This window comes from Pectinophora gossypiella, chromosome 22, assembly GCF_024362695.1.
Source record: "Pectinophora gossypiella chromosome 22, ilPecGoss1.1, whole genome shotgun sequence".
Taxonomy (NCBI): Eukaryota; Metazoa; Arthropoda; class Insecta; order Lepidoptera; family Gelechiidae; genus Pectinophora; species Pectinophora gossypiella.
Window position 1 is genome coordinate 1,883,306 of NC_065425.1, and position 24,570 is coordinate 1,907,875.

A 24,570-nucleotide genomic window follows, 5' to 3' on the forward strand; every position below is an offset into this window, starting at 1 on the left:
TTACTATAAGGGCCTTCTTCACCACTTGCTGATAAATTGTCTGATAACTTATCAGACGGATAAGTGTGTGATAGCAGTACTACTAACGAGCAGCACGGGTGTAAATTATATCGAGAACTTCGACCGAGGAATCGACGCAGCGAATGCAGTCAAGATGGTTAAAGTATGGCCGTAAAACTCTCGATATAATTTTCGAAAGCAGGCGCAGATGATATTTGATGACATCAAAATGAGGATATCAGCAAATAGTGAAATTGAGGGTTTAAAAAGACATCATAGAGAATTATATCTAAAATAGCAAATAGCAATATAGCCATTTGGCATTTATGTGATATTAACGCATTTACTCTCTGGATGCCTGTCCAGCGGAGTGGAGCGAAGCAGCTAGTTTATGCAATCCTATTAATTAATATTTCCCCGTTTCACCGCTCCGCTGCCTCGCTCTGCTCCAGTGGACAGGCAGCCTTATGTGCGTAAATGGCAAATGGCTGAATTGCTTTTCAAGTTGAAATACTCATTGCGGCCTGTTTAGACCCCCGGTTCTTACTCTTTCATTTTAATGTGTACTATAATATCAACTGGATTTCTCTTGTCTCCTTCTTGCGATTTCGAGTTGGACATTCTAGAACTTTCCGCATGCTTCTCCCTTTTCCATGTTTTCCATCCTTCGTCATGCCCTAGTCCTTTCTGCTTCTTATGTTTCTCATTGTGGTCTTTCCTGTGTTTCTGTTCTTTCCGGTGGTTTGGTTGGGTGGAGAATTTGGCCGGCGGCTTAATTTCTATCACTCTTTTTATGACTTTGTATAACTTCTTCTTTCTAGTTCTTTGTCTTTTCATTGGTCTTTCTGTTGCATCCAAGTAGACGATACTTGTTCTTCTGTGGCGAGATACCTGGAAGTTATTGATAATTGGGTGAGTTTTTAAAAGTACTTCGTTACATGATTTCACTGGTGTAAGTACTTTTTTAACTAAGCAGATATAAAGCGATTGTGATGATGTATTCAGGGGGTTTAAAAAGGCCATATTGAGGAAATTTATATTAAATAATAATATTGCTATTTGACATTATTTGTTGACATTGCGAGCCACTTTTGTTTTTTTTTTTGTGCAAATGTCAAATCGCAGCGTTCGCGTTGGTTTTTAAGATGGATTGCTTTAATGTGTTTTTAATAAACACCTAGGATATTTTGAGAATCGAATTTTAAATTTTTGAATTTTACATTATGCTTTAGTTACCTCCTCTGATAGGCTCAAGCGTTATTTTCAGCGAATCAGCCATTTTGCGACTAACGCATTTATGGTTTATACACGATGTAAGTGACATCGTAACGAATACTCAGGGGGATAATTTAGACCATGATTCTGAGTTAATATCAGGTGGAATTTTCCGTCGTCCTAATTCGTGACTTTTGTTTAGTTTTTCTAAATTTATTCAATTCCACACTTTTGCGATGGAAAATTTCGCTTGATATCAATTCAGAATCATGGTCTGAATCATCCTTCAAAGTTTTCGTTACGATGCCACTGACACCCTGTATGTGATTGAGGATTAGATAGTAATCTAGATCTTACCAAAGGGTTGTTGTCGTCCTCCATGCTACTGAAGAATCCATGAAGTGATCGAACTGCTGCAGTGGTTCTAGCTTGGACCTGAAATTTTGTATTGAATTGTTTGTTACATTAAATTTGTTTAAGTCTAGTGAACTTTTCAGTAGGTCTATGTGCTTTTATTATTTGTTAAGTTTTTGAAGAATACTTATTATTATAGTAACGGCCTCGGCGGTCCAGTGATTGAGCGTTGGGCTCACGATCTGGAGGTCCCGGGTTCTAATACCGGTAGGGACATATCACAAAAATCACTTTGTGATCCCTAGTTTGGTTAGGGTCACGTTAAGCCGTTAGTCCTAGTTACTACTTACTAATGTAAGTAAGTAGTCGTTACATGAGCCATGTCAAGGGCCTTTGGCGGCTCAATACTAACCATGACACCAGGGTTGATGAGGTTGGTAATTCACTTCACAACCCACACGATAGAAGAAGAGACTATTCACTATTTCACGACTCACCTGATATTTGCCACTATAAACATTAAAGAAATTGAGTATAAAAACTAAAAGTAAAGGACTTAAGAAGGTATTAAAATTCATTTTGCCATGGCGGTGCAATTGTGCGACTCTTGTGAAAGGGAAGTGGCTTATCGATGTTACTTTTAGACTTTTTTTAAACAATTCGCTTTTCAATGACAGGGGTGGAGAATAAAAAATCTCTATGATTTCTCTTTGCTGGTCTATGAAGAAGAATAAGATTCATTCAAATTCAAAAATATCTTTATTCTGTAGGTAACATAGATACAGTTTGAATCGTCATTTTTTACATAACGAACGGCTCATCCGCCTAAAACTACTGCAGCTTCTCACAACCCGTATAGACGGGGAAAAGAAGCTGCAAGAAAAACTCGGCACAGGGCCCTAGAATTTCTTTTAAAAAAAAAAAAACATAAAATATTGGTATACAATTGAGTAATTTAGCTGCCTAATATCAATTCTCAGACAGTTAATCCCATGCATTCATATCTTCTAAATAATCACTAACATTTATTTTGAAGAGATAATAAAAAGGCAAGCTTTACTTATTACAAAACGAAATATAAAAATAATTTAAAATTATTTACTTTGAATTTAATTAAAAGTTTTGGAATTTGATCTCGAAAATAAGTGCTTTATTGTTGTTTTCTTCACAATAAAGTACCTAAGTACTTAGTTCTGAATTCAAATTCAATGAATGGAATTCGCAGAATGGTTATATCAGCATTCGTTTGTATTTAGAATTGCGATGACTGTCGAGGGGCATTAATAAAATAGATTAGATTAGAAAAAGATTAGAAGCACTCATTTTTTTGACGTGACTTATTGTAGATTTGCCGCAGATGGCATTAACTACTTGACCGGACAAATGGGGAGCGCTGAAGGCTCTCACCCTGTACAACGTTTAAGACAACAGGCCTGAGGGTGCCCAGTTGGGCGCGAACCTCGGCTCAGAGCGTCGTTTGTGAGGAAAAATATTTAAAAGAATTAATCGACCCTAGTGGGCGATAAGCGCTGATTGAGGGAAATCGTCGACCACGCCGGCGGGGTCGGTATCGGGGTCCTGAAGATAGAATTCCTGAAAAGAAAAGCACTTTAATACAGTAAGTAGTTAACTATGAGAACTTCATATCGGACAGTCTACAATAATTATAAGTCATGTCAAAAAAAACATTTCAGACAACAGGTACTTAGTAACTGAATAAAATACTTGCAGTTTCTCGTAGGTTTTCAATGTTTATTTCAATAAAAAAATAAATAAATCGTCGTCTCCCATTATCGAGTTTTTTACTGGGTCCGTTTACCTAACCTGAAGATTTGACAGGTCCGGTTTTTTACACAAGCGACTGCCTGTCTGACATCATTCTAACCCGCGAAGGGAAAACCAGCCCGATACAGGCCAGGTCATACCTCCGAAAATGCATTTTACGGAAATGTGAGTTTCCTCAAGATGCCTTCACCGCTGAGCACGTGATGATCAATAAAAAAAAACAAAAAAGAGTAAATAAATAATCACCCACAATTCAGAATATAATTCAGATCGTTTTGTGTCCGGGGTAATTTTGTTTGTGCCAGGATAAATCGCTGCCCCCCCCAATGGATTCTCGCCTTGTCGTGGCGGGGGGGCTCAGTAGCTGCATCGGCGGGTGCCGCTTTAGCCCAATGATGCAGTGAAGCTAAGAGGAATCCAGCGCGGCGGTGGCAAAGTCCATCGCTGCGCAACCCGTAACCCTTAGCGCTTTGTGGTGGGGCGCCAAAGGGTCGGGGGCCGCTTCCACATTAGTGGAGGGGGCCGCGAGGAGACAACCTCTGTAAAAAACCGCCGGGAGGAGGCGTTTTCGCCTTGCGCGCGGCGGTCGTTCGTATTGCACGGCGGCCGTCGGGCCACCCGCAACCCTCGGTATTCCGAGGCGTGGGGGCCGCTCCCACACAAGTGGGGGGGGCCGCGAGGAGACAACCTCTTTAAAAAATCCACCCGGAGGAGGAGGGCGCGTGGCGCCGTCGGTGACGGGTTCGGCGGCCATGAATACATGCCCGTCGGACAGGCTTCGGCCACCGTCGCCAAACTTGTTATCCTGGTCAGGTGTCGTGGACATGTCTCGCGGCCTACCAGGACCAAGGGGCTTGCCTTGGTCGGCCGGCCCAAGAGGAGCCAACCTCAATAAAAAACCCCCAAAGTCCCGGCGTTGAGGTGCCTTCGGGCCTTCGCGCGGCGTCGGGGCGCCGGAAGGTGGCGGAGGGGGTATTCTCCGCCAGCTAGCGACCAACCCTGGGGCACCTCCCGCACCCCAGTGGTATTAGGGTTATCCGGGTACAGGGGGCACTGCCCGGATGGACCACCCTTTCCCCCATACTCGTGGGACTCAATATGGAAATTTCAAATAGCAAAGCCGAGATTTCGGAGCTGAACGTTGGGCGTGAAGGAGAGAGGAAGGGAGAGAAAGGAGAAAAGAAGCGTGCTCAGGCACAGTCAGTTACTGGCCTCTATGCGGACACCAAGTCCGCGGGGCAACTTGTGTCGCAACCGGGATCCACCACCCCGGAAGCGGCACAGTGCCCTGGCCTAGGCGCTCGCGCCACTCGTCTCCGCAAGGGGACTGCGGAGAATGTCAACTCCGTTCAGCCGATCCTAAGCGGCAAGGATCTGCTGTCGGAAGTTGAGAAGGAGAGACGGCTCAGCGTGGTCCTGTCACGCTGTGACACGCCCGTCATCGCGAACACCGCTAGCCGGGAGGAGGAGTCCATGGACTCGGACGATGATTCCTCCTGCGCTAGCATGGTGACGGTGGGGTCGGAGCTGTCGGGAGGAAGACGGTTCCTGAAAAGGAACCGGTCAGACCTCGAGGTGGAGGATGACTCCGGGGACTCTGTTGTGTTGCCCCTTGAAGGGGCGGCCCACAGGTCTAAGAGAGGGAGAGGACGCCCGCCCTCCACCGGGAAGTATGTCGGTCTGGCCGCAGCCAGGGCGGCATACAATCAGGAGCTGGCGGAGAGCCTCCGGCTGGAGGCAGAAGCGGAGGTGGCAGGGATGACCCGGAACCTGAGGGAGGCTAGGGCCTCTTTACAGCCCAGCCCCCACCTGCCCATCCAAGAGGAGGAAGAGCAGACGAGCGCTGCCCTGGCCAACGTTGTGAGGACTTCGTTGGAAACCATTACGATGGTTGCCACCAAGTCCTCACATCTAAAGGGGACGTACGTTCGGGCCCTAAAAGATGCAGTGAAGGGCATACAGGAGGCTGTATCCCAGATAAGGGAGCGGACGATGTCCGAGGAGGTTATGCGGCTGGAGGCTGCTAACTCCAAGCTCACGAGGGAGGTCGCCGATCTGCGCCGCGACTTGCAAGAGTTGCGGCAGCGACCCTCCCAGCCTCAGAGCTCGGAGCCAAGCCTCCGGCAGCTACTGGAGGAGACAGCCCGCGCCAACGCCGAGATGTTCGGGAACATGTTGAACGCTCGGCTGGCCGGTATTGAAGACCGTCTCCTCCCAGAGCCGCGTAAGAGACCTCCGCTTGCGGCGGACACAAGAAGTGCCAGGGCAGACCCTGCTCACTCTGCGCCAGCAGGGGCCCCGGTCGCCTCGGCAAGCGGCAGTGGCCGCCTCGTCAAAGAGGCTCCCACGAACAGCCAGGCTTCTTCTGCACCCGCTTCTTCTAGTAAGAAGGGGAAGGGCAAGAAGAAAAGCCTGGCTGCGCAGGAGGCAGCAGAGGCACGGCGTCAGCCCGCCTCCGCACCGGTGGAGCTGCCTTGGACCGCAGTCGTTGGTCGAAAGGCCAAGGCCAAGGCGGCCAAAGTGGCGAAGGAGCCGCAAAAGGCTCAGCCCACGGCGCGCGCGAAAGTGAGGCTTCGCGCGCCCAAATCGGCAGCGGTGACGCTCACCCTGGCGCCAGGGGCGGAGGAGAGAGGTGTGACGTACGCGTCCATCCTCTCCGACGCCAAGCAGCGTGTCCGTCTTGCGGACCTCAAGATCAATAGCTTGAGGTTCCGCAAGACAGCGACCGGGGCTCGCATGCTAGAGGTTGGGGGTGAGGCCTCGGCTGAGAAGGCGGACTCCTTGGCCCAAAAGCTTAAGGAGGTCCTGAGTCCAGAGGCAGTCCGGATCGCCAGGCCCGTGAAGCGGGCGGAAATCCGCGTCACGGGGTTGGACGATTCGGCCGACGCTGTGGAGGTGGCGGAGGCGATTGCCAAGGAGGGAGGCTGCTCCTTCGAGGCAGTGAAGTGCGGCAGGATCGTGGTCGGTCCGCGGGGAGACGGCTCCCTCTGGGTGAGCTGCCCCGTCACCGCTGCCAAAAAGGTGGCCGGCTCCGGCCGGGTCCAGGTCGGATGGACCTCGGCAAGAGCGAGGCTCCTCAGCCCAAGACCCATGAGGTGCTTCCGCTGTCTGGAGCCGGGCCACATGGGAGTTAAGTGCTCCTGTGAGTTCGACCGCAGCCGACTGTGCTTCCGCTGCGGACAACCGGACCACAGGGCACGAGACTGTGACGCCGAGCCTCACTGCCCAGTGTGTGAGACTGCGGGCAAGCCGGCGTCACATTCGATCGGTGGGAGCGGCTGTATTTCTGCGGCAAACCAGCCAAAGAACCAGGCCCCCGAGAGGAAGAGCGCCCCGAAGACCAAGGGGAAGCGCAAGGCCAAGAAGGCCAAGGCCAAGAAGGCCGGGGTGGAGCGGATGGATACCATTCAATGAATGGATCCTGCTCCACCCTAACGGGGACCTGTGGACGGTGGTCGGGGGACCGCCGTCCACAACATAGGTCCCGTGCTGTAGGGCTGCCCAAGTGTTCCGGGCAGCCCTCGGCGGAGGGGGAGGCGCTTGTTGCGCCCCCATAGGCGCTGGGCCCAAGAGGGCATCCGCCGGCGGGGACGCGGTTGTGTGCAATTGCGTTCCCGCATCCCCGCCACATGGCGGCGAGGAGGAACACCGTTGGGTTTTAGTGGGTATACCGGGTTTCCCGGGGAGTCCCACATAACCACGTCGTCCCCCCGGGCGGCGTGGTATGCGTAACGCATTTCCCAACGTTAAAAAAAAAAAAAAAAAAAAAAAAAGGATAAATCGCTGCCAACCAAAGAAAGTTGGTTCTACATTGCAAAAATTCACTCCGAAAAGTTTTCCGTCCGAGTGAAAACCCTTTGATAAGGTCAAAGTTGAAGCTAGCCTAACCACTATATAGTTTAAAAAAAAAACATTTTTATTTCAGACTTTCATCCATACATGTGTTAGTAGAAAACCTTAAAAGTAAGTTAGTATAAAATTAAACAATTCTATTTGAATTAAATTTTTAAAAGTATACATATTTATGGTTTATTCTAGTTGAATCCTTATTTGGTCCAACCAGACCTGGCCTGTTAGGCCTGTTTTGTATTGCTTAAAGTCTGACAATGCAATGTAAGTAAGTATAATTTACTTACTACAACTTACTACAACATTGTATCGCAGTGGAGCAGCGTGGTGGAGTATGCTCCAAATCTCTTCCAGTTGATTGTTACGTATATAGCCTGTTTAAATTTTATGTATATTACTAGATTTCGCGTGGTTCGTGGTGTCGTATGTTTGTTCGAACCTACCACTTTGTATGGCGTCCATCTTGTTTTCCCGCCCATATTCGCGATTTTCTATATTATTAGATGACTACAATCTACTTGTTTCCAAGACTGATGAAAACGATTTGAGTAGCAGCCCTATACTTATCGCTGCGTCAATTTCCAACTTTCCACAAAAAAGTACAAAACTAAACCGTGGCGAACAATTGATAGCGTCCAAACTCCGACGTTTAATATCAAAGCATTCATTCGCTCATATTTCACAGGATCTACAGTTGAAATTCTATCAGCGAGCTGTTTGTCAGACACATTTTCATTGTAAATTGATATCACGTGATTACTAGGATTAGTGTCCGATTAATATGATCAAGTGCCCTGTAATAGGCTTGCCCTCTATTACATGGGACTTGATCATAGCCGGCGAGAAGTGGGTGTATATACACCTCCTACACACCACCCCTCTGCCTACCCTTTGTTGGATACAGGCGTGATGGTACGATGTATCTTTCTTATTTTAAGATCTACGCTCTTATAGGTTTAGTTTATTATCATTAACTTAATAAGATGCCCATTCAAATCTTTTAATACACACATAGACATGAAAAATAAAATTATTGTGAACCATGTTTTTGTTAAAGTGGTTGTAGTTTTAATGATAAATTCATGCTACCGGGTGGGAGCCTTCAGCGCTCCCCATTTGTCCGGCCAAGTAGTTAATGCCATCTGCGGCAAATCTACAATAACCTCGTAAGGCCCGTATTTCCAGACACAATAGTTAAACAATGGGATTTGGATTTTAAAAGGACTTTGGGCCTTAAGACCATAAGTCACGCCAAAAAAAAAACAAAAGAAAACATTCATCCCGCATCATCGATTATCGACCTTAGCGAACGTGATGTTAAGGGCTATTATTGAGCCGCCAAAGCCCGAACATGTCATGTAGCGACTACGTACGTCATGATCGCAATAAAACTTTTATTCTTAAAATAGAAAAAGATTAAGAAATAAAACGGCAGCATTGTTGTCAACTATAATTTACGAACTGGCTGCAGTCACTTCTGTCACTTCCTCGTCATCATATGTTGAAGGGTCTGCCTTTGGAGGGCCTGGGTCATCGTCAACTTCAAAGGTCACGTTCTGATGGGGCGGAGTGACTATAGAGGGCAGAGTCGGGTGGGTAATGGTAGTCGATTCGAACTCAAACTCGATGAAGTCGTCATGCCCAAGGATGTCTCTGGAGTCGTCAACGCCGCAGGTCAGGAATTTCAGGTACTTATTCATGTCCAGGTAACCGACCCCACAAGGGCGGTCGATGAGGCGTGACGTCATCATTCCGCGTAGAAAACCCGAACATTCGATTACCGTGCCTAAGTCGTCCTGAAAAGGTAGATAGATACAATAAGAAGACTATAGGTATGCTCAATCCTATGACCAGCCGCTATCGCTAGCCCTTTGATGACATAAGTGTTACCACTGTGTTACCATTAAATTGGTATCTCCATTCCAAGGACGTAAATTTTATTATTGAAAATTAAGTGAATCACTAGGTAACTAATATTGTCACATTATAAAAATCGATGAAGTAAATCTTTAAGTAAATCTTTTATTAAAAGATCAAAATTTCCTGCCAAAGTAAATTAAAAACATTGGTCGTCGTGGGTAATTTATTTTTTACAAAATGGCAACGCAGGGTGGGATGACGTCAGCTGGGCTAACCTTGAAATGTTAGCTGTCACTTTTGAGCGTACCTGGTTTTCTTATACCATGCGGTAGGTAGCACAAAACACACGATTTTTTTTCATATTACGCCAGAAAAGGAGCCTTTAACCAAGTTGCAAACAATTTATGACAATCAACACTGACAGTGATAACTGCGACATTTTGTCATGCTTTTCTATGACGTCACAGGTTGCTTTTCATACAAATTTCATAGTAATTTCGTGTTTTGACGTTTAGTAAAACGTAACTGATTTGACTAGTTGGAAAGTACCCTATTATCCAAACATTCAATAGTGTCAAAAAGGTATTGAACTTTGATAATTTCTAAACATAAAATATCACGCTTCGTCCAGAGGTACTGACATTGTCATAAGCGATTGTAACTTAGCGGAAGCCCAAAATTCGATCAAACAGATAAATCCTAAAGATAGCACTGAAGTTCTTTTTAAAGAAAGAACGATAGCAACAAACAAATGTAAATAATTATACTTACTGGACATAACGCGCCATGTTTCGACGACTGTAAAAATAATTCAAATTTAAATAATAATAATTCAAAAACAAGACGATGAAGTAAATGGGATGTTTTTTTGACGTGACTTATTGTAGATTTGCCGTAAATGGCATTAATTTCTTGGCCGATGGGAAGCGCTGAAGGCTCTCACCTGGTACAAAATTTAAGACAACAAGCTTGAGGGTGTCCATTTGAGAACCTTGGCTCAGGGCGTTGGCTGAGTGGACTATAATATATTTGAAAGATTCAATCGGCCCTGGTGGGTCGATAGTGGTAAACGCTGAATGAAGGAAGTTCGACCACACCGGCGGGGTCGGTACCGGGGTATTTGGGATAAGAGAATGATTTACCCTGCATGGAAACTGTTGTATGCACAGATACTTCTCTCCATAATTCCACATCTGCAAACAGTTCTCTTGGTTCAGTATGGTGACGTCCACTCTTCGAAGGTAAATCAGCAGCGGCACCATATAACCCTGGAAGTGTTCATTTATGTATATGCGGACATACCGCGATGAAATTCAGGTTATTCTTAGGTTGATGGTAGAGCTGGCAGAGGAAGACCTAGAAGGACTTACATTGACCAAATTGGAGATGTCCTTAGAAAAGGTTTAATACGATCTACTCTGAACCTGTGGAGGAAGCAAGAGAAGTGTGTCAGGATCGAAGCAAGTGGAATTGTATAGAGTCTGTTTACCCCGGTGGGAAATAGGCGTGAGTTTATGTATGTAGATTCTGACTTAAACTTAGAATATCCCGAATGTCAACTTGAGACAGAAATTCAGGGTTGTGTAGGTACCGCGATCAAATTCAGCATATTCTAAGGTTATAGATTGTGTTGTGTGTGTGTGAATCAAGTCGGATTGGAAGGTCAGAAGGCAGTTGCTTGTGTAAAACATCTGACCTGTCAGTAGGACCTCAGATGAGAAACAGGACAAACACTTTGGATGACGACAATGACATTGCTAAATTATTAACAAAAGCAACTTACCTACCTATTTATATAGATCCAGGTTCAATTCCAGTTTAGATGTAAATTATGTGTGGGACTGTCCTTTGTTTAATTATGACATTTGGGCTGAGTCACGTGATTTTCCGAAAGGAAAAAGGTATCGATGGTTCATAAAGTATGTTAAGGAGTAATTCCCAGCTGGTGGTAGCTTAAGTACGCAGAAGTTACATGAGCCATGGCAATGGTCTTTGAGCTCAAAAGTGCTGACACCATCAGGGTTCAGTCAATGACTCCTTTTTTTGACTTATTGTAGATTTGCCGCTGATGGCATTAAATACTTGACCGGACAAATGGGGAGCGCTGAAGGCTCTCACCCAGTAAGTCAATGATTCAACAAATCCAAACAAACGAAGATGCAACTTACATTTCTCCTGCTGCCCCACCCATAGAACTTGCAGTTCATGCTGGCACTTTTGGCTTGTTCCTTCGTTATAGCCCCGTAGCGGATCCTGTTCATGATGTACTCAGTTCCCGCTTCTCTCTTGTGGAAGTAGAATTGTTGACTCAGCAGCAGTAGCGCCATATTGTCCGCAGTACACGACTCCCAACGTAATGTGTCGTTGTAACCTTGAATTTAATTGATTATCATCATCATCTACAAAACTATACCTTTCTTTTTTGACGTGACTTATTGTAGATTTGCCGCAGCTGGCATTAACTACTTGGCCAGATAAATGGGGAGCGCTGAAGGCTCTCACCCGGTAAGTACAACGTTTAAGACAACAGGCCTGAGAGTGCCCAGTTCGGCGCGAACCTCGGCTCAGGGCGTCGTCTGCGAGGAAAACTGTTTGAAAGAATTAGTAGACCCTAGTGGGTCGACAGCGATAAGCGCTTAAGGGACCTTTTACTTACCACGATGTATGCCTAAGTGCTCAACGAGGCGTCCTATACCAGAATGTTCTAGAAACTGGTGCGTTCCACCAAATACTTCGAACTTATGTGTCTCTCCATAAACACAGCTCGCTGGAGCGAGAACCACGTGGGCTTCAATCAGCGATCCGACGCAGAACATCATTGCATGAGACAGGAAGTAGACCTAAAAAAAATCTGCATTAATTTAAACATAAAAAGTTATAATTTAGAAAACTTATGCTTACTTAATAGTTACAATCGCTTAAAAACTATGGTAGTCACTTTAAAAAACATTGCAGAAATTACATAGACAGGGTGTCAGTGACTTCGTTACGAAAACTTTGAGAGATGACTCAGACCATGATTCTGGGTTGATATCAAGTGGAATTTTCCATCGCAATAGTATGAAATGGAAAATAATTTAGAAAAGCACTATAATTTTCATAAATTTTCCGTCAGGAAATTCTACTTGATATCAACTCAGAATCATGGTTGAATCATCCCCCTCAGTATTACGCCCCCTTTACGACACGCCCGGTAAGACAGTGCAATTAGTGATTATATTTAAAAAAAAAAGAACTTGTCTATCCCCTTGGGGAAAGGCAGGCAAAGGCAAAGCCGTGCAGCTGTGACTATATTTCAAAATAAAGATAATATTTTACAATCGTCTCAATGCGCGGTAAGAATTAGATGAGCATAGTGATGTATCAGTCGGTTCTTTTCTATCTAACATTATATAATATGTACATTAAGCTAAAATAATAAATTCACTTACAATGTACTGTGCTTCTGTTATCTCAGATTTTTGACCAATAAAACCGGCAGCATTCTGGAAGTCGATATCCACTGAAATGTACAATTCTATCAATAGACTAGTTTTTTTTTTTTTTGCTCGTCCCCCTACCGTACAGGAAAGGCAGGGACATTGTACATCGACCGACATACGTATCTTACGGCTAATAGTCTTATTGTCTAGAATGCCCCAATAGGCTAGTTTCCAACGAGTCAAATCAGTTGCTTTTTACTAAGCGTCAAAACACGAAATTATTATGGAGTTGCATGAAAAACCAACTTGGGACGTCATCGTGAAGGTCTTATGGGGTCTTAGCCAAGTTGCAAATGATTATAATAATAATAATAAAAGTTTATTTCGGACTTATAAAAAAACATCCATATTTGTTAGTAACATTACAAACTTAAATCTAGTATTAGTAACAAGTAAGTAATCGAGGCCGGTTGGACCCCCGATGGCGGCAGACTATATTTGTTTGACTGCGTGCAGTCGTATCCATCAGGCCAGCAACCGTGAGTCCCACCGGTCCGCCAGCGCGCGCAGGATGGTGTTGGCAGATATAACAGACAGAAATAACAGTGTCAGTGTGTGTCAGTGTGAGTGAGTGACAGTGATAAATAATATTAATTAGTAAGTACTTACCTAAAGTAGCTATTCCACCAATTTGTCCGGCACCCATTTTGTTATTTTTCTACCATTAAAAAAGTACTTATTTATCACACACGTGTGTCAAATGTGGAAATATTTTCATTTCAAAGAGGCATTGCTTTTTTAGATTTGATTAAAATTCTTCGAGTGTAACATAACAGTGGTTTAAATGAAAACAAGGCATAATAATAGGTATAGTCATGAGCAATATAATGTACCCACTTTAGGACTCTGTCGCACTAACATATTTGACATTTAGTGAGACTTACTGTTCAATTTGGCAAAAAAGTTAATGTGACATGGTACCAAAGTGTATACATATTAATGCTCGTGACCGTACTTAGTATTCTAGACAAACGTGATTTTTTTCATTATTCCATGCGTGTATGTTGGAGTAACAGCCTCCGTGGTCTAGTGGTTAGAGCGTTAGGCTCACGATCTGGAGGTCCGGGTTCGATTCCCGATGGGGACATTGTCGAAATCACTTTGTGAGACTGTCCTTTGTTTGGTAAGGACTTTTCAGGCTTGAATCACCTGATTGTCCGAAAAAGTAAGATGATTCCGTGCTTCGGAGGGCACGTTAAGCCGTTGGTCCCGGCTATTAGCCGTAAAAACACCTCCACCAACCCGCAGTGGAGCAGCGTGGTGGAGTATGCTCCATACCCCCTCCGGTTGATTGAGGGGCGGCCTGTGCCCAGCAGTGGGACGTATATAGGCAGTTTATGTATGTTGGAGTATGACCGTTATGTACCTGTGTTTCGATAAAATAACGCCCGTCATCCCTAATGGGTAAGACATAGCCAGAAGTTACAACTTGTAGCTTGAATAATAATAATAATAATAAAAAAGTTTATTCAGGTAAAATCTACGACACATTACAACATTAAAAAAAATATATACATTTACAACATAAAAAAATACACACATTGACATTAATATTCAGTAATATCCCATACGGCTTCTTAAGATTTCTCATTGTCTATTTACCCTCGTTTTATCTTCAGGTCCTAAGGTCAGTTTGCCAGCCCCCAGACTTCGGTAAACGGACCTTGGCGATTAGTTATTCAACATGGATCTGGGGAGTTAAAAATGCCACATCGAAGTAATTCGTCTAAAAAGCAATATTGCTATATGACATTAAAATTTGTGCATATAAAAATAAGTGCGCGATGTCAACAAATGTCAAATAGCAACATTGCTTTTTTAGGTCAATTACTTCAATGTGGCCTTTAAGCTCCCCAGCTGGGTTAATAAATTATACTTAAAAAAAAAGTGCTTGCTCATTTTTTTAACCGACTTCAAAAAATTATCACTTCTATCGATTTAAGCTTATGCAGACCATACAGTGAAAGTACGAGTCGAATTCTACTAACAACGACCATATTTTTTCAAACTAACAGAACAGAAATAGACTTTACGATTTTGCTTTAGAGTAAATATTATTTCAAATAATACTGCTGGTTCTGAAATGATTTGCTTTCTGCATTAGTAGATGACAATATTCATATTTTTGTCAAAAAAAAAAAGAAATAAATATGTTATATTCTTGTATAATTAATAAGAAAGTATATTTACTTAAGATCACTTAGAATTTTAGTAACTTTATTTGAAAACGACAATAAATTTTATAAAAGTGACATTCTGGGTGGGGTTGAAAGGCCCACATTAAAGCAAGCGCATATAAAAGTAATGTCAAATAGCTATATTGATTATTTAGAATAGAATAGAATAACTTTATTCCCAAAACAGTGAAGGTTACAAAAGCATTTACATAAATTAAGTTTAACAATTTGTGACTAGTAGCTAACACTGCCCAGGGAAATGCGACTGACTCAGCATATTGTTGCTAAGAGTATGGTACGAATGCCTAATGAATGCTGGCAGAAACCAGTACCCATATTACGCTTATAATTAGTAATAAATGAATTGAACGTGCCAACAAAAAACCGTGCCGTTTATTAGATGAATTACTTCGATATGGCCTTTTTAAACCCCTGTTTCCATACCAGAATGGCTATTGATAGGATACTTAAAAGAATTACAAAACAAAACATAACATACTTAATACAAACATTATATTATAAGCTCACGACTTTTTCCCAATGGGATAGTTAGAGGTACATCCATCGGAAGATGAAGTAAGTACCCACACCTCACCGAGCTTGCGTTGATCTAACGATCAACGTGATAGGTGTCATTACAAATCAGGGGGTGTAAAGGACCACATTAGAGCAGCTCATCTAAATTTTGTTATATTTGCACAATAAAATGTAGTGCGCAATGTCAGCGAATGTAAAACATCATGTTTTTAGGCGAATTGCTTCAATGTTGCCTTTTAACCCGCTAGTTACATTAGATACATAAACTACATCGCTATTCGACTCTCAGATACATCTATTATTACACGATCAATTTATCACTAAACAAGTATCGCTTTAATTGTTAACTGGCTCTTCGCTAGATCCAGTATCACACGTGGCATCACCTTCATAGCAGTTCGGCTCTGCGTAACTCGACTCTTCGCAAATCGGTTCTTCGCCACTCGGCTGTTCACCACTAGGCTCTTCACAATTCGGCTCTTCGCAACTCGGCTGTTCGCCACTCGGCTCTTCGCAATTCGGCTCTTCGCAACTCGGCTGTTCGCCGCTTGGCTCTTCACAATTCGGCTCTTCGCAATTCGGCTCTTCGCAACTCGGCTGTTCGCCGCTTGGCTCTTCACAATTCGGCTCTTCGCAACTCGGCTCTTCGCAACTCGGCTCTTCGCAACTCGGCTGTTCACCACTAGGCTCTTCACAATTCGGCTCTTCGCAACTCGGCTGTTCGCAAATCGGCTCTTCGCAAATCGGCTCTTCGCAACTCGGCTCTTCGCAACTCGGCTCTTCGCAACTCGGCTCTTCGCAACTCGGCTCTTCGCAACTCGGCTCTTCGCAACTCGGCTCTTCGCAACTCGGCTCTTCGCAACTCGGCTGTTCGCCACTTAACTCTTCGCAAATCGGCATTTCGCCAATAGGCTCTTCGCAAATCGGCTCTTCGCAACTCGGCTGTTCGCCACTAGGCTCTTCACAATTCAGCTCTTCGCAATTCGGCTCTTCGCAATTCGGCTGTTCGCCGCTTGGCTCTTCGCAAATCGGCTCTTCGCCAATCAGCTCTTCGCAACTCGGCTGTTCGCCACTCGGCTCTTCGCAATTCGGCTCTTCGCAACTCGGCTGTTCGCCGCTTGGCTCTTCACAATTCGGCTCTTCACAACTCGGCTCTTCGCAACTCGGTTCTTCGCAACTCGGCTCTTCGCAACTCGGCTTTTCGCAATTCGGCTCTTCGCAATTCGGCTCTTCGCAACTCGGCTGTTCGCCGCTTGGCTCTTCACAATTTGGCTCTTCGCAACTCGGCTCTTCGCAACTCGGCTCTTCGCAACTCGGCTGTTCACCACTAGGCTCTTCACAATTCGGCTCTTCGCAACTCGGCTCTTCGCAAATCGGCTCTTCGCAAATCGGCTCTTCGCAACTCGGCTCTTCGCAACTCGGCTCTTCGCAACTCGGCTCTTCGCAACTCGGCTCTTCGCAACTCGGCTGTTCGCCACTTGGCTCTTCGCAAATCGGCATTTCGCCAATAGGCTCTTCGCAAATCGGCTCTTCGCAACTCGGCTGTTCGCCACTAGGCTCTTCACAATTCAGCTCTTCGCAATTCGGCTCTTCGCAATTCGGCTGTTCGCCGCTTGGCTCTTCGCAAATCGGCTCTTCGCCAATCAGCTCTTCGCAACTCGGCTGTTCGCCACTCGGCTCTTCGCAATTCGGCTCTTCGCAACTCGGCTGTTCGCCGCTTGGCTCTTCACAATTCGGCTCTTCGCAACTCGTCTGTTCATCACTAGGCTCTTCGCAACTCGGCTCTTCGCAACTCGGCTCTTCGCAACTCGGCTCTTCGCAACTCGGCTCTTCGCAACTCGGCTCTTCGCAACTCGGCTCTTCGCAACTCGGCTCTTCGCAACTCGGCTCTTCGCAACTCGGCTCTTCGCAATTCGGCTGTTCGCCGCTTGGCTCTTCGCAAATCGGCTCTTCGCCAATCAGCTCTTCGCAACTCGGCTGTTCGCCACTCGGCTCTTCGCAATTCGGCTCTTCGCAATTCGGCTCTTCGCAACTCGGCTGTTCGCCGCTTGGCTCTTCACAATTCGGCTCTTCGCAACTCGGCTCTTCGCAACTCGGCTCTTCGCAACTCGGCTCTTCGCAACTCGGCTCTTCGCAACTCGGCTCTTCGCAACTCGGCTCTTCGCAACTCGGCTCTTCGCAACTCGGCTCTTCGCAACTCGGCTCTTCGCAACTCGGCTCTTCGCAACTCGGCTCTTCGCAACTCGGCTCTTCGCAACTCGGCTCTTCGCAAATCGCCTCTTCGCAACTCGGCTCTTGGCAACTCGGCTCTTGGCAACTCGGCTCTTGGCAACTCGGCTCTTCGCAACTCGGCTCTTCACAATTCGGCTCTTCGCAAATCGGCTCTTCGCAATTCGGCTCTTCAGAATTCGACTCTTCGCAATTCGGCTCTTCGCAACTCGGCTCTTCGCAACTCGGCTCTTCGCAACTCGGCTCTTCACAATTCGGCTCTTCGCAATTTGGCTGTTCGCAACTCGGCTCTTCGCAAATCGGCTCTTCGCCAGATCTTGTATCACACGTTGCATCACCTTCATCGCAATTCGACTCTTCCCTAGATCCATCATCACACGTTGCTTCACATTCATCGCAATTCGGCTCTTCACAAGACGCGCTCTCATCACAAACACAATCTTCTTCACACGACAAATATTCGTCGCTACATGGTTCTTCGTATTCAATGATAGTGACGTATTCACCACATTCTACGTTATCACAGCAGTCCGGGTATTCTAGGTATAAATTTCCGGGTATGATTGTGCATTCACCTGCATCAGCTATTTTTCCGCACCTAGAAGAAAAATAACATAACATAACATAACATAACAAATACTTTATTGCACAAACAGGAAAAAAACAAAATACAAAACAAAAGAGAAATAGAATACCTAATAAATAATATTATAATACCTTTCAATATTTGCTTGTTCCCAATTTGGAAGTGTTTAAAATACTTTTTTGTAGGTGTTGCCTCAGACGGAAATATACCCGGTACAAAATTTTGACAACAGGCCTAAGAGTGCCCAGTGGGCGCAAACCTTGGTTCAGAGCGTAGTCTGAAAGGATTATAATTATATTATTTGAAAGAATCAATCGACCCTAGCGGGCCAAGTATTTTAACGTCATATACTTGTATGGTTACCTTATTAAGATTTTATTTTTGTAAGTCCTTCTAGGACGCCCGCCATACAAGTATGAGCATAATTCTGTACCTTACGTGAAAAGTAATATTACTTGGATTGTATGATTTTTGAGTTCTTAGCACACACTTCGTGTACAAAAAACCGTGTTTATTTCTGTCTGATTCTCGTAACTGTAGCTATTATAAATACGGAGACAAATGTTGTGTTTTTTACTTTTGATGGGTTTGCTCTTGTCCACAGACTTGCCCGAAGGCATTGACGAGGCCTAAGATGGAGCTCGCCCAGTAGGTGCCTGTTCACTCTGGCTTTGGAAGCATCCGGGTTATATGCGTTCGGAAACACAGAAGACGGCAGAGAATTCCACTCCATGTTTAGTGATATAAGTACAGTCTGTCCTTATTATTATGACACGTGTAACATAATTGATGATGTCTCGTTTATTTTCATTGTACAAAATCAACTAATTTAGCATTCTCTCACAACGCAAACACAATACGACGTTGTTGTCGCTCTCATTAGCGTAACTCGAACTCGACACTAATTAAAAGGCTTGCTCAGTTTAAATACAATCCAAATTCAAACATCCACGGAATAGGCTGGAAAGCTGGGGAATCCAATACAAAGGGCTATTACGACTGAAACAAGTTACACCTCATAAAAATAAAGTACAAAAAATGCAGTGTAATGGTGACATCGTAACGAAAACTTTGAGACACAATTCCTACTGTGATTCCGAGTTGATATCAAGTGGAATTTTTCAGCTCAAAAGTATTGAACTGAAAATAATAACAAACAAAAACATTAACATTTTATTGAATCATCTCCCTCGGTATTCGTTACGGTGTCACTATCACCCATACATACCTGTATGGTTACCTGTACGTACTTGTGCGGGGTGTAAGTGACATCGTAACGATACTGAGGGGGATGAATCAGCTCATTATTCTGAGTTAACAAGTTTCACCTCATACTTAAAAATAAAATACAAAAAAAATATGGATGTTAGTGACATCGTAACGAGAACTTTGAGGGTTAATTCCGATCGTGAGTCTGAGTTGATATCAAGTGGAATTTTTCATAGCAAAAGTATAGAATTAAAACGCTCTGAACCTTGGTTTGCGCCCAACTGGGCACTCTAAGGCTTGTTGTCTAAAATTTTATACCGGGTGAGAACCCTTAGCGCACCCCGTTTGTCTGACCAAGTAGTTAATGCCATCTGCGGCAAATCTACAATAAGTCACGTCAAAAAATAGGTGAATTTAAGAAAATCTACAGACTTACGTGTATATTGAAGTATACCCATCTGGGTTGCAATTGTATTCAATACAAGAGGACCCATTTGCTGGAGAATACGTTCCATAGTAAGGTATCACACCGTCAATGTCTGGCACGTAACATCCTTCAGCGCAGTCTGTAATAATATCCCTATATATATGTCACCGTAAAATTGTAAATAACGTTAGATTATAATCTATCTCGCGAGATTGTGAACTGTCGAAAAATTGTGAAACGTAATATACTGCTTACAATTTAACGTATTGTTATTCGTCAGATTATAATCTATCGAAGTAAAACTGTTAAATCACAATCTTAAAATTGTCAAATTGTCAACTGTCCGACGGCTGTCCCTGATTGGTCGGCCTTACAGTAGACCGTTCTGTGTCCATAGAGTTAGGAATAAAACACAGGTGTCAGTCAAATAAAATAAATGCTCTTCAAGATTGTGAAATCAAGTACGTATTTATTAATTATTTAGTAAGTAATCAATAATTCTGACATCACATGGTAAGAAAAAATGTATCAAAATTAAAAAATCTGAAACGTATCATTCAGTATACTTTTCGTGTGTAAGATAAACATGCTGGCGGCATAGGGGTGGCCCAAGGGCCACCCCCGCCGCACCCTAACCTACTGTTATGCCTTGTAAAAATTATGACAAAACACTATTATTCTAAAAAAGAATTATGGATATCTATTTATTAATCCCAAAAATAAGTTATACCTAACAAACCAGTATTCCTAGATGTTATTATGGGAAAGTAAAACTACTATGCTAAAAAACGTTATGCAAAAAGGATTATGATAATTAAAATTATGACAAAAACATTTATGCATTTTAAGAGAATCCCAAATTAACATTATGCTCACTCTAATAGTTTTGTAACTCTATGGTTTAGCACGCGAGGTGCGTTTCGTATCACAATTTGACGGTTTCACTTCGATAAATTATAATCTACCGAAAAATAATACGTTAAATTGTAAGCAATATGATACGATTCATAATTATTCGACAGTTCACAATCTCGCGAGATTCAAATCGATAGATTATAATCTAACGTTATTTACAATTTTAAGGTGACATATATATACATTTGTACATTAGTTAACATGTTCTTTGTGTATAAACCATATGTGAAGCACATGTTTTTAGTTACACAGTGAACGTGTTAACACCCTTGAGGTGAAAAACAAGTTTGTGCAACTTTTAAGACGGCATCCTAAGATGGATTTATAATATACTAGCGACCCGCCCCGGCTTCGCTCGGGTGCAATGCTGGGGAAAAACTGAAATTATTTACGACATCACATTATAAAACCTCAAAAATAACAGTATTTCTCCACTATTTCATGGATGTTATTATACATATAAACCTTCCTCTTGAATCACTCTATCTATTAATAAAACCGCATCAAAATCCGTTGCGTAGTTTTACAGATTTAAGCGTACATAGGGATATAGGGACAGAAAAAGCGACTTTGTTTTATACTATGTAGTGATTCTCCATGTTGTCATTTATGCTGATACCATACAGTTTATCCACCATTAATCAATAAATAATCCATCAATAATGATGGATGCACTGTGGTGAGCCGTCGTAGCCCAGTTGAAAGAACGCGTAAATGTCACTGACTGGTTGCAGGTTCGAATCCAGCACGGACCAATTTTGAAATCGTTTTTCGAGTTCATGTTTGGATCACGTGCTCAGCGGCGAAGGAAATCATCGCGAGGAAACCCACATTATCACCTTGCTCTCTGTTCGATTGGGGATGAGAACCCCTATTTGCGTCGCTACAGTGGGCTGCACGCACCCAATATATTATAAGTTTTTGATATTGTATGTTGTGTTGTAAAAAGCTTAAAACGTGAGGTAAATGGTGACAAAACGTGAGGACACAGAGAGTGCGGTTTGTCGTAGTGAGTTAGGTGCGAGTTCAGATGGTTCCAAACATTCCGATATCAAATACATAAACAAGCGGCAAAGAAAGACGGTAGACAGATATGTCTGCCCGTAGAAAATTATGGATCTACTTACTCCACTGCAATCTCATCAGTCATCCCGTGATATGGCATTTGCAACAGTGTCGAAATATCGGGAGTCTCATATTCGTATTTTAAACGCGGTAAGAACCCGTTATTATGTGTTTTAATTAAGTATGTTATTTTTATTTTATACTAACACTAGAAATAAGTCATTTACTAACACATATGAGTCAATGGCTACTTAGAATAAAGATTTATTTATTTTATTACCGAGAAATTCGCTTACACACTTCATCGCGACGTCGTCTAATACGCAAATCATATTTGTTTTTCTGAATAGTTTTTATGTACCTTTGTTACAAGTTATAAAAAAAAAAATTACCAACGAAAATAAAAATATTCATTGAAGTGCGCCTGCACAGACCGTAAAGAAAAGGGATGAAACCTGAAGTCCTCACTAAATTTCATTACGTGTGTTTGTGTTCCGTGTAGAGGCAACAGCGGCCATAGAGTTTAAATAACTTCAAAAATGTCTGGGGCAGAAGGCAACGGGAAACCACTGCTTCTATTTTCCCAAGAGAGTCAGCATGAAGGATCCAAGAAGCTACCCTGATGCTGACTACGATCCGCAGATATGAGGGACCGACCCAAGAGAGAGAGAGAGAGAAAGATTGAGACCAAAAAATACATACATGTAGGTATGGAGTGGGTATGGAGCATACTCCACCACGCTGCTCCAATGCGGGTTGGTGGAGGTGTTTTTATGGCTAATAGTCGGGATCAACGGCTTAACGTGCCCTCCGAAACACGGAATCATCTTACTTATTCGGACTATCAGGTGATTCAAGCCTGAAAAGCCCTTACCAAACAAAAGACAGTCTCACAAAGTGATTTCGACAATGTCCCCATCGGGAATCGAACCCGGACCTCCAGATCGTGAGCCTAAGGGCGCCTTTCCACCAGATATGTGCTATGCAGCTATGCTGCGAAGACGTATAAGCTGCGCTACGAAACTATGTGACCCTTTCCACCAATAGTAAGCTATGTAGCTGTGCGAGGAAGATGCGCTGCTAAGATGCGCCTCCGCAAAGTATACTGTAGGTACTCTGCTCGGAACATAGCTAAAGTACGCATCCATAGCACGCATCCATAGCACGCATCCATAGCTCACATCTACAGCACGCCTCCTTCCATATAAAAAACATATCTTAGTTGAATCCGTTTCCACCGATGCTATGCTATGTGCACCAATGAGTATCAGTCATCATCAGCCCATTAACGTCCCCACTGCTGGGGCACGGGCCTTCCCTATGGATGGATAGGGAGATCGGGCCTTAAACCATCACGCGGGCCCAGTGCGGATTGATGGTAATTAACGACTGCTAATGCACCCGGGACCAACGGCTTAACGTGCCTTCCGAAGCACGGAGGAGCTAGAGATGAAAACTTTTTTTTTGTGGTCACCCATCCTATGACCGGCCTTTGCGAAAGTTGCTTTACTTCAACAATCGCAGACCGAGCGCGTTAACCGCTGCGCCACCGAGCTCCCCAATGAATATAATTGGTGGATATCAAACGCTTCCGCAGCATCGTAGCATAACACATCTCTGGTGGATAGGTACCCTAACGCTCTAACCACTAGACCACCGACGCAAAAAATAACCTGGATTGAAACTATCTTACCATAGCCTGGAGGTTTTTCCTGAGGAGGCAAAACGAACGCAGCCGAGTCAACATATTTGTTCAAATTCAGGATTAAAATTGTACAAATAATTAAACTCATTATTGTCTACCGGGAATGGTTGTGTGAAAAGTGAGTGAGTGAAAAGAACACACATAAGTGAGGATTAAGTGTGGAATATGAAGATATTTACTATTTAAATAACGCTATTAAAAAGTAGTAGAGTACTTATAAGTTTAGTTTTATTATCATAACTTATCTGTCACTCACGATATATTGACTTCATGGTTTAATCATAAATAATTTTAATTGATACCTCTTGGTACTAACAAACGTTATTACACTACTAGTAATCCGCCCCGGCTTTGCACGGGCAGTAATTTATATGAGCTTGGAGTCGATAGCTTTAAAATTAAAATACTTTCCATACAAACTTACCCCTTCTCACCCCTGTTGAGTTGGATTAGAAAAACAATTAAAATACGTTTTCATTTCTTTACTAATGAGTATTTGCTAGTAATTTCGAAATAATCACCGACTTCCATCGCCTTTTAGCCCCTAAGGGGTTGAATTTCGTGCAATCCTGCCTCAGTGAGCACCTATGTCTTAAAAGGAATCCTCATGCAAAACTTGAGACTCTTAGCACTTGTAGATTCTGAGATTTCGTGATGAGTGAGTCAGTCCTTTTCGCTTTCATGTAGATTATAATATTTCTATAGTTTAAATTGTACTTAAGATACAATATTTTTTTAGTAAACAAACTTGATATTCCGACCCAATGTAGTGATGAACAAGTGTCCCTTCAAAATAAATAAATTAAGGAACAGGTATCGGACGATGATAACCGTTATTTATACAAATTAGAAGTGGTATAAATGTTTACTTACCACGACCGGTCGGTTCGAAAAACAAATCGCCAATGAGCCACAAAGCACACTTCAACCCTAGAAGTGCCTACCGGGTGGGGTAAGTGAAAGAGATAGAAATGGACATGATAGAAAAGGACAAGTACATACGCCGCCGGCCAATCAGTAAGAAGACAGTGTTGCCACCAATAAGGAGGTTTCGAATATGTAGCGGTACAGTTCTTTAATGATGATAAAATATTGTATGTTGAAAATACACTATGTATTAACCGAAAACAAAAGTAACAATAGCGCTAATTCCAGACACACACGACATCTAATTT

The 24,570-nt window shown here is 43.3% G+C and overlaps 2 protein-coding genes across 6 annotated transcripts; both read right to left on the reverse strand.

The window, feature by feature from the left end:
- Positions 1–396: 396 nt before the first annotated feature.
- LOC126377245 (uncharacterized) lies at positions 397–1,705 on the reverse strand. The gene is made up of 2 exons (XM_050024965.1): positions 1,573–1,705; positions 397–891 (listed from the first exon to the last, which is right to left on the reverse strand). The coding sequence occupies exons 1-2, from the start codon at positions 1,594–1,596 to the stop codon at positions 544–546; spliced, it is 372 nt and encodes a 123-aa protein (XP_049880922.1). The 5' UTR covers positions 1,597–1,705; the 3' UTR covers positions 397–543.
- On the reverse strand, positions 1,573–23,579 carry LOC126377011 (keratin-associated protein 16-1-like). Of its 5 annotated transcripts, XM_050024599.1 has the most exons (9): positions 23,384–23,569; positions 13,155–13,203; positions 12,495–12,565; positions 11,720–11,903; positions 11,232–11,434; positions 10,206–10,331; positions 9,835–9,861; positions 8,666–8,999; positions 1,573–1,650 (listed from the first exon to the last, which is right to left on the reverse strand). In XM_050024599.1, exons 1-9 carry the CDS (start codon positions 23,435–23,437, stop codon positions 1,640–1,642), a joined length of 1,059 nt encoding a protein of 352 aa, XP_049880556.1. In that variant the 5' UTR covers positions 23,438–23,569; the 3' UTR covers positions 1,573–1,639. The 5 variants fall into 5 exon arrangements, with proteins under 5 accessions (XP_049880556.1, XP_049880555.1, XP_049880554.1 ...); XM_050024598.1 differs by lacking the exons at positions 1,573–1,650; positions 8,666–8,999; positions 9,835–9,861; ... (3 more) ...; positions 12,495–12,565; positions 13,155–13,203 and adding exons at positions 14,695–15,702; positions 16,843–18,086; positions 19,720–19,849 and having other exon boundaries at positions 23,384–23,579; XM_050024597.1 differs by lacking the exons at positions 1,573–1,650; positions 8,666–8,999; positions 9,835–9,861; ... (3 more) ...; positions 12,495–12,565; positions 13,155–13,203 and adding exons at positions 14,695–15,702; positions 16,243–18,086; positions 19,720–19,849 and having other exon boundaries at positions 23,384–23,579.
- Positions 23,580–24,570: the final 991 nt, after the last annotated feature.